The sequence below is a fragment of the Odontesthes bonariensis genome, chromosome 12, assembly GCF_027942865.1.
Source record: "Odontesthes bonariensis isolate fOdoBon6 chromosome 12, fOdoBon6.hap1, whole genome shotgun sequence".
In the NCBI taxonomy this organism is placed as follows: Eukaryota; Metazoa; Chordata; class Actinopteri; order Atheriniformes; family Atherinopsidae; genus Odontesthes; species Odontesthes bonariensis.
In genome coordinates, this window is record NC_134517.1 from 15,538,346 (window position 1) to 15,555,452 (window position 17,107).

The 17,107-nt window shown below is 45.1% G+C and overlaps 1 protein-coding gene across 6 annotated transcripts in view; it reads right to left on the reverse strand.

Moving 5' to 3' along the window:
- dachd (dachshund d) overlaps positions 1-17,107 on the reverse strand; it is a 93,611-nt gene that overhangs the window by 31,581 nt on the left and 44,923 nt on the right. For 5 of the 6 annotated variants that reach the window (XM_075479228.1, XM_075479229.1, XM_075479230.1 and 2 more), the window contains exons 2-3: positions 13,729-13,844; positions 7,452-7,604 (exon numbers count right to left, since the gene is read on the reverse strand). In XM_075479228.1, the coding sequence (XP_075335343.1) occupies positions 7,452-7,604; positions 13,729-13,844 (269 nt within the window). The remainder of the gene's footprint in view (positions 1-7,451; positions 7,605-13,728; positions 13,845-17,107) is intronic. The other variant, XM_075479232.1, reaches the window with a different exon arrangement.

Consider the following 17,107-nt stretch of genomic DNA (forward strand, 5'->3'; position numbering starts at 1 on the left):
TGATTATCAGGTTTATCTTTTGAAATGTCTATTAAAATGTGTGTGGTCGTTCTTCACTTATCTGTCACCTGGCTCCCATGAGCCTGGCAGACTAATAGAGAGATGGTGAGGGGCCAAAGCCCAAGAGAGAGACGGAGACCCATCAAGCTCTTCACTCAGACTGGAAGGCTGCCTGTCTGCTCTGCCACTCTCTGTCTAACTCCGTGTCTGATTCTGTTACCGCCATTAGTTTCCATTTCCCAAATGGTGGCAGCTCTAACCGCGAAAACCTTGATTTAGGAAAAAAAAAAAAAAGAAAATCAAAACAAGCCACACTTTGAACGTATATATATATATATAATTATATAAAATTAGACAAAACAATATCTGTAGCAGTGAGAGAGGTGTTACGATGTGTCGAGCTCTTTTCAGCCTATGGCAACAATCTAGTCGCTCTATAGAGCTTTGGCTGACAAAAGCTCCCATAAGAGCGCTAGAGAGGAAGATGGATGAAGTTGCCCCTAGACACTCATATCAGGTCAGTGTGTGCTTTATCCCCTAATGGTTAAGGTTAGGATTGAGTTAGGGGTGATACCAGATCTGAGCCTTAGGGCCGGTGTTCCGTCTAGAAGAGCAGGAAGCTGCAGCCATCCTCCATCATGGCCCATATTCAGCTGTCTGGGCCACCAGCACCAGCGCAGCTAGCAGGTTGGAGCGCGGAGCTAGCTGTTGGATGTGTCCTTCCGCCCAAGAGCTTTATTATTAGAAAGGACATAAACAGACTAATTAAATCGCAGCAGTGGAGCTGAGCTGACAGCTGGCGCAGAGAGTGTGACCAAACAGATCCCTATCAAAGTGCAGGAGTAGGGTGTCTATATGTGCTCTGCTTCTTCTGTGCAAGACTATGTCTGTTCACATGCACTTCTAGAAATTCTGCACACATCATGGTTTGTGTCATTTACCCACATTGTACACTTGTTTTCTGTTCTAAGTGATGATGATTTCTCCATATATGCATCTTAATGTCTGATGAACGAGCCTATCTTACAGCAACAGACACACTTATAAGGGCCAAAATGTTACAAATGCTATCCAACAGAGCTGTAAGCACTCCAGTAATTAGTGCATGGTATCCAAGCTGACTTCATTCAGCTCTGCTACATGGCCAAGCACGGACCCCATATAGAGAGGAGCCTAGTTATGCATTGATCTCAGTAAATTAGGGCCGACGGCCCCAGACTGCAGCGTCTTGATGTACCTTCTGGATGAGCAATGTACTGTACCGGTATTGTTTGTAGAGTAAACAGGAGGATTTGACTTGCTGTGCTTTAAACCGAATACATGCTGAATAATTAATGGCGGGGGGCCGTAAAGCGCCGTTATCTGTGTGCACAAACGTAAAACCACTGATGATGAGAAAATATGTTTTAACAGTCAATAATGGTGAGTGCAACAAGAGCAGCCTAATCAATGGGCTGCAACGTTTGCAAACAAGGACTTGAATTATAATGCCAATAATTGATCTCTTCCATTTTTCCCCTCTCCTTCTGTGGTGTCATTGTTTATTGATTGCTTCCTGCCAGTGAGGATGATGGGAAGTTTCGAGTTTGTTTTTGCTGTGACTTTTGCCCCTCCCCCCCCCCCCCTCCCAAGCCCACCCTCAGCCTCCCACCATGCAAACCCCCTCCCTCCATTTGAAATTTGCAAGCTGTAGCACCAGCTTAACCAAAAAGGATTAAGTCCCATACCCAACTGAGAACACAGATAATGCTCAGTAATTGGTAAAAAATGAAGATGAATGGGACAGCTAGATAAGGACCAATTAGCTGCTGAGTGTACAGCTGTGGTCTCCTCGCAGAGCGCTCTCAGGGCCAAGGCCCCCCGTCTATCTCTCTCACGCGAGCATGCGCACTCAGACACGCGTACACGCTCGCGCGAGCAAACACGCAAGCACGAAGGCTCGGGTTGCAGAAATTAGCCTGATGACCCTGGGAAGCGAGAATGATGCTTCCTCATCATCTCACCCTGAACCCTCCTCTCTCAACTCTCAGTCAGGCAACACTCCAGGTACCTGTCACCCCCCCCCATCCAACTTCCGCCTAGCGTGTGACTTTCCACTCCCCGACGGGCGCAGGCAGCCTGGACTGCAGCCACACAGATGCGAGACAAAAGGCTCACTCTCGGGTCCTTGTAAGCGCTGCTGCAGAATGCAAGCGCTTCGGCGGGCTCGGGAGATTTGTTACAGGTGCGGACGGATTCAAAATGTACGCTGATACGTGAAAGGAAGGAGCGACTGTTGAGCCCTCTCCTCTTCCTGCAGTGTTGTCTTTCTGTGAGTTGTTTGGTCGGCATGTTGTGGCATCATCTGGCTGATGACAGCGGAATTCCATATCTAATTACAAACAGGATTTCGGCTCCATTAGAGCTGTGTGGTGAGGAGTAAGATGAGTGGCAGGGCAGCACCCAGTGGCCAAAGAGAGACAGAGGGTGAAAGACAAGAGACGGAGAAAAAGAGGACAAGGGCGAACTCCGACTTGTATTTTCATCCAACTTCTTTTTTTGCAGGTCGGGAAAAAAAGCAGAAAAAAAACACTCTTTCCTTTCTGGGGATGAAAAAAAAAGCAATTCCTTCTCTTGAAATTGGCAGGTGTTTGTTAGTGGGCAGCTGACAATATTTTTTTCTCCCAGTAATGAAGGTTGTGGCTGGGGGTCAATGCGCTGGGAGGGACTGGCGGGCTGTTTATCCCCCTCAAGGCCAAGCGCCACACGTGTTTTGCTTGGTCTGTGATCTGTAATTGTGGCATTTCCTGAGAGGCGAAGGAACAATCCACAATGTGCTTTGAGAGGGCACTCCAGCTAAAGAGTGCGAGCGGGAAAAAAAAAAAAAAAAATCAAAGAAAAAGACCTCCGCCACACACCCCTAATTCTACCCGTCTTCACAATTATACGTCTCTCTATCGTCATGTCGCTACTTCTTCAGCACTTTTTTTTTTGAACACGCGTCTATATTTTTCACTACCATCTCTTTCTGAGACGTTTGGTTACTTTGGCGGGTTGAACTGGCTGTTTTTTTTGTTTTTTCTCCACCACCATAATTAATAACACTGATGCAAACAGGAAGGTCTAATTGTGATGAATATTTAATATGCGAGGGAGAAACTTAGCCTGTTCAATTTACATCAACACAAAGACAGCGGCGGGCAATCCAACTCCGCAAACAGTACAGAGTGTCCTTCACTAGCTGGCTCTGGTGTGCTTTGCTATAAGCGCTTCACAATACAAGATCAGCCTCAGACAAACACCGAGATGAGGCACCTGTATTTTTAGCCGAGGAGGATTTTTTTTTTCTTTTTTTCTTTTTTCAATGAGCTTATGTAGTGGCTCCTTCTGATTAAAGGGTCTACATCCTTCGTGGCATTATCCGAAGCGTGCTCATTATCATATCAATTCCTATCTTGGTAGGGTAAGATAATTTGTTTAAGTAAACACATCCGTTTGCGTGGGTTTAAGCTGGAATGATTATAAAATGCCAGTCCATTTCCTCAGAACAGCTGGGGTCCTAAGTCTGCTAAAAAGAGAATGAAGTCATTCCCCAAGCCGTGCTCTGAACAACAGTTAGTCCAGTTAGGCCCAAAGCTGCAGCACAAAAGAACATTTCCCTTCTGCCCACTCTCTGCCGTAACAGTCCAATGATTTACACACTTTGGATTGCTATCGGATAACAGGCATGAGAGCTGAACATATTAGGCGTTCGCAACTCCAAAAAAGCTCAGACTCATAAATCAGACCAGACTGAGCACTTTTGGAATGTTAAATAATCTGTAATCAAGCTTTTCTAGTCAGCCAGCGTCTTTGTTTTTTTTTGTTTTTTTTTAAATTACAAAACGCTTCCATTAAAAGCAAAAAAAACGTGTGAGAAGTCCGGGGACCGGATGAGGGAAGACAGCATGCTGCCCGCTTGTGCTCCATGACTCTCCAGTGCAGAGCGGGGCCATATATCTCAGCGTATTATCAGGATGACTCTGCTGGCCACCCTGTCACAGGAGAGTGCTTGATATAAACAAGAGATTGCTGCGACACCCAGTAATCAATATCAGGATGGTTTCAGTACCAAACTACATTTGTCTCTGTGACCATTCCTTTGACCAAACGAAGCATTAATTCAAATCATAAATGCAGCTGATTTAAATCCGAGGAGAGTGAGGAGGGAGAGAGAGAGAGAGAGAGAGAGAGAGAGAGGGGCCCCTGTCTGACTGCCTGCCCTAATGATTATTTTCTACATTTCTGCGAGCGAGAGATTTGTCCATACTCACTGACAGGTCACCTTCAAACGCAGTGGCAGACTGTTCATCACCATGCAGACGAGCATCTCATCGCTGCGAGTAAATATTAAAGGAAAAGAATCCAATTGATTGTGGATGGGCCGAGAGGCGTCACTGCCATATTATTTCACTCAGGGAGCTAATGCTGTGGCCCGCGCACCCGCACCTAGAACTGCTCCCCCCCCCCCTCCTTTGCCAGAATTATGATTCTACGGGAGCCTGTGTGGCTGCCTGTGTGACTCAAGGTTACAATTTAAATTGTAAAAAGATAAAACAGTTTCTTATTAGCTCCATTGCCACAGCCTTGCTGTTGGTGCTCACATTTATCTGTATTTCGTGACCTCGCGAGCTCATATTCTCCTTTTTTTGTTACGCGCTCCATTCTCTCGGAGCGGTGACCTCACACTTCATGCATTCTGCATTGTTAAATCCGCTCTGAAACACATCCTGTTTTCATCCCGCGCGCCACAAGCTCCGCGGTGTCAAGTATTATTGGACCAAAATGCATTCAGAAGTCCCGCCACTTATTCCAGTAAGTGAATCAAACTTCCATTTAGCAACAAAAGCTACAGGATTACATTTGGTTTGGCAATTTGGAGCGGGCTCATGAATCCACACTAACATAACATTATCACTCTTTTAATTCACTGATGCTTGTGTGAGTGTGTGTGCGATATTACAGAAGTCCTTCTCTGCATTCTAGGGCTAATAATTAATTGAAATGGTACATTGTGAAAAAGCAGTGGTCTCGCAGCAATTCAATTAGACCCTGTTAAAAAGCTGATAGCTTTGGGAGACCATGTTCACAGTTTTACTTAGCTGTAAGTTTTTTTTTTTCCTTTTTTCTTTCAACATCAAACACTTTTCGAACGTGGCTTAGTTTCTATTATGAGCGTTGGCCTTCTCAGTGCACACATGCTAAGCTAAATCCAACAGTTTGGCACTTTAAAAACCTCACGAACAAACAACACTGCGCCCAGTGAATACCGCAAATCTTGGTTTGAGAGGAGCTGTATGTGCGGGTGGGATCATTTCGGATTCAGGTCGAAATCTGCCGGGGAGTGAGTACATTGCTGAAAGAAAAGGTGGAGTTTGGGGAGGGGGTAAAGACTGAGATTGGGACCTTTCTTATGTCTTGATTCTATGTGAATCCATCAGAGCAGAATAGGCCCGTTTCAGCTCAAACGCATGTTAAATTCCCTGTAACTTCTTTGACTGAATGCGATGACACGCCTGCAGTAGAAATCAAAGTGTGAATATAACTAATCATCTCCAAAAAGAAAATCTGTGCTTGAGCTTTTGAGTACCACCTTATTAGGTGGCCTTGTAAGTGGGCCCGCTGAATACTTTCAGCAGTTGGAAATCAACAGATGCACGTGGAACTTGATGATTTTAAAAGCTTTTAATTAAAGGGGAACTGCGGTATTTTCAACATTAAGCCTCTTTTCTGAGTCGTCTGTTATGCTTTAGAACCCCCCTCACCGCTTTTTTGATGTTACTGCTGTCTCCGGTATTTGCCTATTTTGATTCATCTCAACCTGCTTCAGAACGGCAAGTCATGCGCATGTCTAGAAGATCCGTAAAAGCACAATAAACGTCTCTTTCAAAATAATCAACTCACCGAGTGGTTACCTGGTGTGCACTGTAATCCATAACAAACTTCGAGGCGAAAAGTTGCTTCTGTCGTGTTTTATTTGACATTTTGTACTGGATGTTCGTTGATATTACTCCGCCACCGCTAAGAAAATAGTGCGAGCATGAACGAGCTGCCAAATAAAACACGACAGAAGCAACTTTTCGCAACGAAATTTGTACGGATTACCAGTGCACACCAGTAACCACTCCGGTGAGTTGATAATTTTGAAAAGAGACGTTTATTGTGCTTTTACGGATCTTTCTAGACATGTGCATGACTTGCCGTTCTGAAGCAGGTTGAGAAGAATCAAATTAGGCACATATCGGAGACAGCAGTAGCATCAAAAAAGCGGTGAGGGGGGTTCTAAAACTTTGCAGACGACTCAGAAAAGAGGCTTAATGTTGAAAATACCGCAGTTCCCCTTTAAAACATTTATGGTTTTTTCTAGACTAATAACAAAAAAAAAGCTTAAAGGGAAGTTATTTCTGGCATAAAATACGTTCATCTACTCACCAATAGAAGTTTGGTGAAAGTCAGCGTCCTTCGGATGTTATTTAGATCACTCGAGATCCGCGTATATCCATATAACAGGAGAGAACGGGGCATTGATAATACAGCCTCTAAATAAGGCATTATCTGTCTTTATTTCACCAATACTTTAAGACGAATGAATGAATGAAGGCATATTATTGCACTGTTAGTTCAGAGCTGCCGGGTTGCTGTTATCGGGAAGCTTTCTACACACGCGCCTACTGGGATGACGTCATCGATGCGCGCCACCGCTGCATCTTTACACGGAATTTGCTACTGCTGCTGGTAACATGGTTTGTTAGTGCGAATATTCCAAATTACCATGTTGCACAAAACTAGCAGTAGCATACTCCATGTAAAGATAGCCGACCGTCACAGAGCACGGCGTGAATGAGCTGTGCTGCAGCTCCGATAACAACAACACGGCAGCTCTGAGCTAACTGTAGCAATTGTACGCGTTCATTCATTCATTCATCTTAAAGTATTGGTGAAATAAAGACAGATAATGCCTTATTTAGAGGCTTTATTGTCTATGCCCTGTTCACTCCCGTTATATGGATATATGCAGATCTCGAGTGATCTAAATAGCGTCCGAAGGACGCCGACTTTCACCAAACTGTTATCGGTGAGTAGGTGAACGTATTTCATGCCAGAAATAAGGTCCAGGTTTAAAAAAACAAACTTCATAAGTCATGGCTGTTATCAGTCTTGTCTGCTCCATAATACGTGCATTTTGAGACATAGGGGGATTAATATGTAGATTATACTGTAAATGTCTTAAGATTTGTGTGTTATCAGCTTGACACATACAGAGTTGCACAGACATAGATGAGGCTGGAGTTCTAATTCATGTGTCCGTCTGCACAGTCTAGGTCTGCGCCGTCATATAAAGGAGGTCACAGCTCGCATTTGTCTCCCTTAAACATGAGTGTGGACGTGTTTGTGAAAGTGTGTGTGTTTGTGTTTGTGAAGGGCATCCTCACCGACACTGGAGCTGAGGTCTCCGTTCTCTCCGTCGCCTCCGTGGTGGTTGGCGTTGCCGTGGTAGCCGCTCATCGCCTCCAGCTTGATCTTCTTGACCTTCATGGCCTCTGCGATGGCGGCGTTGGCAGCTGCTGCCGCGGCTGCTGTCAGGCCTAGGGAGAGGAGGCAAGAGGAGGCAGAGGAGACAGGGCGCTTACAGACTGCTACACGTCTGCGGAGGCTGAGCCGCGGCACCTGCAAAACCCTTTCACAGACCTGCCGTGGCGAATAAAGACAACAAAGCAAAGGAACATCTGAAACACTAAAAACTATGAATAATTTCATACACGATGGGGAACAAGCTCCTATGAGATCATAACTTGGTTTTTCATCTTCTGACAGGGGATATCTTCACAGCAGGTTATCATGCTGATGAGATGGATTCCTGTGTGTGCGGCAGCTTATGATTTTTATGAATGTTTCGCCGACTCCAGCAAACCCCGCCACTATATTGATGTATTTGTCCCTTGATGGGAGCAGATGCAGTCAAGATAATAGTACATGATGCCAGCGTTTTGTGTGTACAACTCATAATGCACAATGCATGTGTGTATATATGTAAGAGGCTTTGGGATACAGTGTGACATAGGAGAGTTCACAGGGGCGTTCGGAATGAGCAAATCCATACGGAGAACTGTGTCTTCTGAAACCTTGTTGGGGGAATTTCAATGATAACTTCTGACATATTCATCAGACCTAATAAACCCAGAACAATGCCCAACTGTGGTGTTCAAATCACTCGGAGAAATACACTGTGGCGCCTCATAATAAGAGCGTTTCTTCTGACTGTCGAGGCGAGTTTTCAAGTGGAAAATTCATCAAGGAATACGAAAAGGACAAAATGAGCCGCCGTATTAAACGACTGGAGGTTTTGAAAATAGATAGCCCGTGCAGCAGAGGTTAGAAACCGATTGTCGAGAAAACAACTCCGCACAACTTTAACTGTGGATGGACTAACACTGGGCTCCGGCGACAACTGGGGAGAGACGTCCCAAGAACCGAGGCTCCATCATGCCGTAAATGTGGCATTTTATTTATGTTAACACTGCCCGTAAAACATGCCAAGCGGTCTTTAAACTCGAGTTAGCAAACAGAAACTCTTGAAACATCCAGTATCTTTGCTGCAGCGCCAAACACTGCGTCACCGTGTATGCACAACATTTGAGCATTTTTGACAAGATGCCAAAGCGCCGTTGAGAATTCTGCGTGCGTGCCCGCCCGAGCCCAAGGCGCCGGTTTTTTAAGTAGGCTAAATGACTATTGACATCCCTTTTTTTAAATAATCATTCAAATTTCCACGGCAATCTCAAAAAAAAAAAAAAAGAAGCTAAATCTGACACAGTCGTCCACATCAGTCAAACTGAACTTGATATGATTGATACAGTGAGTCGGAGATTATAGACAGACATATGCTCGGCGCACTGCAGAGATCATAAAACACTGGTTTGTCATTGTGGTAGTTCCAGGGTTCCAGTGTATGGAACGTGACTGAAATCTTTATTCATGAGGCTGGTCTCTCACAGCAGGGACAGATAGCGCTAAAGCTCCTCCAGGCCCGGTGTGTCTCAGGAGAGTCCCGCGACTCTTCTTGCCAATCCCAGCAACAGAATCAAAGATGGGTGGCTAGAAAAAGATGTGTACCTATTACTGTTATAACTCATATCAACACGGGGGTATATCAGCTGCCCTTTTACAAGGGGCTTGTTCGCACTCGATATACAGGTTTGCATTACGTTTTCACGCAGGACGAAGTGCCATCTGCGTTTATCACGTCTAAGTTGTCGCGTCCCGGTGACGGGACTCAAGAGCGGCTATTAGCCATGCATTTGAGATGAGGCAGGAGTACAAGAGGAGGCAGAAATCAAACATGCGGCTGTAATAAATACATATGAGCTTAGGAGGGGCACAAACATGCCCACGAGAGCACACCGGGCGCCGAACACCTTCTCCCCTCATGTCCAGCTGATGGGCAGATGGTGGGAGTCACTCTGAGCCACTGACATGGAGGTGCATATAATTTAAAGCCTTGTTTGCATCTTAAAATACATCAGTACCATATTGACGTACAGTATACATCATGTCACCGAGGGGCCCTCTCATTTGCAGTGGGCCCTGGCTGCTGTTCCATATGCATAGGAAGGCCAGGAGAGAGAGAGAGAGAAAAAAAAGAAGAAAAGAGCCACTGCCTCATAAGAAGGTGATACTTTCTTCACATAATGAATGTGGCCTCTGCCCAGTCTGAAGGTCAGCCTTCATTTGTGTATAATAGGCAAGAGTCAACTGTTTTCCAAATGAGACGTATGCAGAGCAGACTGCCGGGTAAATATTGAAATCACCTCTGGGCTGTTTGTGTGATAAATTCCCCCCACAAATCAGGTGCCGCTCAAAGGAGTGCCGCAGTGGAGCCCTCCGACGCTCTCTAACTTGTAAGAACAGCATGGTTTATTGCACTGCAGCCTGTCTGTCCTCACCATCTATTTTTCCTCCGTGGACCGGACTAAACCCGCAGGAGCGGACAAAACAAATAAAAAGGGGAAAACGGAAACCGTGTAGGGGAAGGAAGGTAACAGGTTTTCGGATCAAATGTGTATTGAGTAAACGAAGGCTGAGAAATTGATTTGTACTATTGCGAAACAGATGGAATGATCCCTTTTCCAGTTTCCATTTATCACTCAGCTGCGACCTCCCTTCTGTCTTAGACTAAGTGGCTCGGTTCACAGATCGAAATCGTTGTCCCGATGATTGTTTCATTTCGCAGGATCAATTGTCATATCCACGTAACGCACACCTCGACACAGCAGACGCAACGAGGAAGCCCAGGGAGATGTCGTCGTCCTCCAACAGGTCTATTAGCCACCAGGAGTCTGAGCGTCAACAAGGCCAATCCTCCTCAGTGCTAATCTGCATTCATTACTATGCAAACAAAACAACCCAGCCTCGTATATTCTTTCAAAGTCACCTTTAGATTCAGACACTTTTCTGATATGGGAGCACCGACATCTCCGAATCCTCCTGAGCATAAAACAAACAGCGCATCAAGAGTCACATGGAGAGAGTCACACCAGTGAGTGAACAGAAAAGGGAACATTTCAACAAATAGAGACTAGCATGGCACTGTCACATGGGGAGCACAAAACAGCAAATAACAGAGACAAGGTCTGATGGTAGCCCTTGGAGCAGCTGTCATATTAAATAATAATGAAGGATCTATTAATATGCAAAGGAAGCAGCAGCCGACTGGCTTAACGCTGTCATGCCTCTGCATATTGTCAGGATCTTCATCATTAATTAACATGCTAGCTGCCCCATACCTGCGCCAATGTCAGAACATTCTTACAACAAACACCCCAATGCCTGTGCCCTCCGCAACTAGCTCGTATAATTGAATTAAAATCAGATTAACTCCACATCAGCACACAAAAGGCCCGACTTTTACGACTTTCTCGAGCACCGATTTAAAAAAAAGAGGACAACAACGACAACAAAACGCAACGAGAGCTTATCTGTCGTGTTTCTGTTGCCTCTGCTGCGCTAAGGACCGCACTGTGGGCAACAATGAAAACACACTTTATTTATCGGGCAGGATAAATAGAGAGAGAGAGAGAGAGACACACCCCGTGTCAGCGAGCATGGTCGCCCTAGTTTTACGCATGGGCTGGTGTTGGCACGGCGACGGGAAACAGGCCTAAGCACACTAAACCGCTTGAACTGTGCCATCCACATCGTCGGCAAATTTAGTATCAATTACGGGGTGCACTAACCTTACTTACAAGCGGCGAACTGAAAGAGGCGGGGCAGAGGCGCAAGAGACACGAAATCACCTGGCGCACGCCGGGTCTGCCTCCTCAAAGTCGCCTGAAGTGGCGACGGGCGAGATGATCCGCTCGGCGGCACAAAAATAACACGCTAATTGTGTATGGGGAGAGAGAGAATATCACAGTGTGTCTCATCTGCCACCAAATCACACTATGCAGTGAAGCAAAGGCTTTAGCCGGCATGGGGGTGGGGGGGCAAACATTGCTTTTCTTCGTAAAGTACAGGATGCACATAGGTGACATTCATTTCTCTAATGGTGAGCGAACGCGGCGGCTCGTGTGAGTTTTTCTTAAAAGATTGAAGCCATACCCAGGACATAAATGAATTATATCAAAGCTGCTGCTTAAGAAGTGGCCGGAGTGTGAGCGGAGCCCCCCCCCACGTCTCCACTTTAAAGGAGATGTCATCTCGGTGTGGTGTCAGTCCACAGCAAATAATCCGATTTGGGCGCCAATCTGCCTGTAATGCATCAGCAACTGGAAAGGCTCCAGCATAACCCCCCACCCCCCCTCCCAAACCCCCCCTCAGGGGCATGAACGCAAGCATTCAGACTCGCACACACACGTGTGCTTTCACACACATATGAAGGTATTTCCTTCAGAGGAAAACTAAGCATATTAAGCTGTCCTTTCCTAAATGGAACCGGTATCAAGGGCAAAGATACATATGTTAACACTGTGTTTCACATCCCCCTCTCTGGTCCCGTTGAGTGTAAAGAAGGCATCTTTCCACCGTTTCGCCGGCATTGATATCAATCTCAAATGATTTGAATGTATGTCTCATGCATGCCCATTTGTGGTCTCTCTTGAAAAAGTTTGCCGACCGCAGTTCACTGACGGGGGGAATGCAGCTTCTTTTTTCTTTTTGTCCCGAAGAATTGGTGAAAAAAAACGTCAGCCCGAGTCCTCATCTGTGTGTGCAGGCGTTAGCTCAGCCGAAAAATGAACTAATACAACATGACACAGTAGTGTAACTGTTCGAGCCCGTTTCTCAGTGTCGTTTTTTATCATCTTTCAGAAGATTTGGACATGACGGGGAAGATCAATTAGTCGCCTACTTAGATGCTAACTTATGTGTGGTCAATTATACTTGATTACTAATCCGTCACTATCTGTGGCTTCCGAGACGTTTAATGCTTAATAAAATAAAAAAAAAAATCATCCAAACAATAAACGGTTTAATTACAGCACAGAGAGCGGTGTAGAAGTTCAGTCTTCCCACAGTTTGGAGGCTTAAGGCAGTTATGAGAAGACCAAAAAACCTCAATTACTTTATCTCTGCCCCCTGAATACCCCGACTAAATGTCAAGATCAGAGAGTCCCTCTGGGCTTTAAGGGGATGATATCAAAAGGCTTTTCTGTTGCTTTATGTTCCACTAAATAACACGTGTCTTTCTCATCATTGTTCTCCTTCTGTGTTCACTTCGGCCTTTAAGTTCGCCCGTCTACAGTGCAGCGCAGATAGCCAGTGACCTCACCCTGGATCCCAGAGTTCAAAGCGCTAGCCTGAGCTGTGAGCGTCCATTGTACTGAAACGCATGGGTGGACTTTTTTTAACGTACCTTTAACAGTATTCATAGACGCCACACTGTTGCCTCTTAGACCAAACGAGAAAAAGAAAAATGAGTCCTTTTTTTCCCTTTTCTTTTCTTTTCTTTTACAGAGATGTAATTCAAAGGTAATTCGGGTAATTCCCAAATCTGCTGAAATCGTTATGTATCAATATCTACATTGGAAATTTCTGCTTTGGTGGCTTGCTTCTTTGTGAGTTAATAGCTGGGTTTGAGATGGTGCACACTGTGCATTCAAAGAGCTGCTTTCGACAGCACAATATCATTAAAGACATATCAAGAAGGACAGCGAAATATGCAAATCAGAGCACTTAGAGCCACCGACATCAAAGCACTCACAACGAAGCCAGCCACAAATAGAACAAAAGCATTAGTTGCAATAAGACTTGGCCCGGGGCTAAGTTAGGGCACAAACGGTTGTTGTTGATTCTTGTGGCGATAAGCTCGCTTTAGCATCACCACTGCCTATGTACATATACCAGTGGAGTGGATTTAATCGCACTAATTAGAATGCACTCAAGGCAAAATGCAACATCTACTGGAATAATCTGAGCGAAAGGATTTCCAGTCCAATTTAATCTCCCACCCCCACCCCCACCCCTCTTGGTTTCAGGGGCTTGAGCAGACGATCTGTTTTTGGTAAACGAGTGAGCGGCTGGTGTCTGGTGGTTGGGTGCATGTGTCACTTTGGACTGGTTGCCATTTCGAGGACAAGCTGCGGGGAGGCCACTCGTAGGGAGGCTGCGTGTGTGTGTGTGTGTGTTTGTGAGAGAGAAAGAACTACAAGAGATCTGGACAGAGTGAATCAGAGCCTTAGCAACAGTGATAGTGCAATGCAGACCACACCATACCTGTGGGGGGCATCATGCCAGGAGACATGAGTCCAGGGACCGAGTGGGGCATGATGTGGGGGTTCTCGGGCGATGTCACGCTCTGGGTTCTCTTAGGGGGCCGGCCGGGTCTGGAGCTGAAAAGGAAGAAAGTGGTGAGACATAAGGAGGAGACTGGGACCGGGAGGAGGGGAGGAGTAGGCAGCGTTGGCGGCGGCGGCCGGGGGGGTGGGGGGTGGGGTGTTAACGTTTGGAGCACTCCAGAATGCAATTCCATTCCAAAGGGCTACCATGTACTGTAAATACATTTCTTTTCAAGGACAGTTGCTTTCTGCAGCTCAACATAATAGACTTCCATAACTAATTAGATTACACGGTGAATTCATTTCCTTTATTGAAGATCAACCACTTTTTGATGCATAATTCATAACCTGTACCTCGTTACCTGTTCCTCCGTATTAATATCCCCACACTATTTGAATTGCCTCGTTTGCATATGCTAAAATCCAGTGCACGGCCCTCGGCCTGGAAATTACATGTTAACTTGTTATAATTATTGCAGTCAGGCCACTATTGATTTATGAGACTTTTAAAAACCAAATATGTGTAGTTCTGGTAATGAATGATATTTTAAGGTTCTTCAGGAAATTAAAAGGCAATGGCTGCCTTAGGAAACGTTCTGCTTGCTTGATTTAATGCGTGCCTTAGCTGGAAGGTGGTGTGACAGAGTGATTCAGACCTGTTGGACGATTCTGATGGGGGAGTTTTATTACACCAAACGAGGGGCACAGATCCAGCCGTGATAAATGACTGTGCCACCTCACTGTGGAGGAGAAAAAGGCCTTCAAAGCAGATACACCCATGACTTTCCACACATCTTACTCATTCACTTATTAATACAGCTGCGAGTTTCAATCAATACCTACTTTGCTGGCTTATAGTTACACAAAAAAAAAAGCCTACAGGGTGAAAAAAAAAGGAGCACAATGAGCATGTAATAGGCCGAGATTCTGCGGAGGCATATTCTTTATGAAGCAGCGGCTGCACGTCTCGGCCGAAGATGAATTGCGGTGACTTGACACAGGTGACATATTGGCTTCATACATTATTTCTCACACTAGTCCGTTTCAAGCTATACCTGGACGCCACGTGCTCTCTTAAATGAGCCTAAATCTATCTTTAAAACACAAAATGCTTTCTATAGATTACCGTGAACGCCGTCAACACAAACAGGGAGATAATTTTTGACAATTTTCTCCCTATTTTTTCCCCCGGGACTTTCGTGTCTTCGTTTGACAGGTTTAGCAGAGGGCAGAAAGAGTCACGCGGGGCACACGCTCGACCAGGTGAGCTACAGAGATACCCACAAACTTTTGTACAAATATGTTCTGATAGGCGCCAATCATATCGGTGGCCTTACGAAGAATTGCATTAAATCATTTTATTGGTTTCTCTGTTAAAATTTTTGCAGGTAAGGTTGCTTATTACTGTGTTTGTTATAGAAATGCAGCAAATGCCATTTGCCAAAGCAAAGCTTTTTCCAAGCTTGTCCTATCCAGACTGCAGAGACTGCCTTGTACAACTTTGACTAAAATAGGTCCAGTGTATCCATTTTGTATAAGTCAACCAATGTGGCACCCTGCTGCCGATAATCTTTGAAATTTTTTCAAAAGTCAATACTACCTTTAGCCCGCTGATAAGGAGACTTATTGAATTCCAGATTCCTCTCGAGCGTCTTTTATCAGCAGTGCAAAAAAAAAAACAAAAAAAAAAACGCCTCACAGCCGTGGAGCCTGTTCACGGCTGAATCCGTCTTTTTCAATAACGATAAAAAAAAAAAAAAAACAGCATTTTAGATGCATCGAATTGTTACCCACTGACAAGTTCTTCTGATCTGACAATAATGTCTTACTCTGGACTTTATCAGCCGGTACGGTCTGTGAAACTGTTTGCGTTACAGTACATTTCACTACGTTTCCCAAAGGCAATGTGTAAAAGAGTGATGCCGTGTTTTACTTCAGATGCTGCACAGCCTTAGTAGATGAATTTATCCAGCCATGTCTTTTGAGGTTTATTTACCTCACTGCTGCTAATAGAGTGCACTCAAGAGTCTGTCTGAATGTGCTGACTCGCTCATATACCGGCTCTGGAGGTTTTAGGGCTAAAAGCAGACTTTCACCCAACTGTGTCCCATCGCGGGGGGGGGGGGAACGGGAGAGGTGAACGGCAGAAAAGCGAGAAGGGCAACGGGAGAGACACTGAGGAGGAGAGGGGCAGAAAGAGGAAGGACTGGTCGTTCAACCCAGGAAGGTCCGGAAACGTAATTCCTATTTCTATAGAGGCACCTCTTTGATCTTATGAGAGGGCGAGATCGCAGACAGTTTTGCTGTCATCACTTTCACTTGTACTCTGGCTGAATTATTTATGAAAGACCTCAATGGAGGATATGTGATGGGTAAAAAAAAAAGCCTTTTTTTCCCTTTTTTTTTTTTTTACTAACAATACTAAAAGCAAAAAGGCTCTAAAATGGACAAAAAAAAAATGTCACATCTACCTTAGATCATGGCAAAAGGATGGGAACCTCGGCACAAAGGCCCAGTTAAGTAAAAGGTAATGTTTAGATAGGCTGCAAGAGAGCCTGTCTGTGTGTTTAAAGGGATAGCTTTTCAACCACTCTCTGAACACAAATAACAATAGCCAGCCATGAAAGCAATACAGCAACTGAAGCAGGAGCTTTGAACTGAGGAACCTCCGAGCAACAGGAAAGCCTCTCAGAGATGAACGCTCCTGTCTCCTTTCCTTATTGCTGAGCTGGTGCCTAAACTTGCAGAAATAGCATCCAATTTGTTACCGAGTGGAAGCAATGGCCATTTCCCTCTTCTTTTTTTTTTTTTTTTAAATGTCTTTAAAGTCTCACGAGTTATGTTCTGTATAATGTTCCTTCTCAAAACATTGGATTTTGTGCAGACTGACATACGAACAGATCTGCGATGGTCAGATCCGTCCGGGCTAATGAACGGGGGGTCCAGAGAGGAGCTCAACCACGGCCTCGAACAAAAGAGCCAGGCTATTTATCAAGCAGCAGATGCCGATTCCCTAAATAGCTTGGCACAGAAACGGCTCCAAACTAGGCCATTATTGCACAAAAAGACAGCACAACTGGATTCGTGTTAGGAATTTTGGGTACTTCTTACCCGCTGTTGTCCTTTCTAATCTTACCGGCCCCTCTGTTTGTTTCCTCTCGTCCACTTTAAGATGTCTCAGAAAATAAGAACCTTAAATTTGTTTGGACAATATTGGTTCTGTTCTGGAGGTCAGTCACGAAAGAATTTCATGTCATGCGTTATTTACACTGATACCGAAGACATTAAGGCCCCCCCCCCCCCCTTCCCGCCTATCT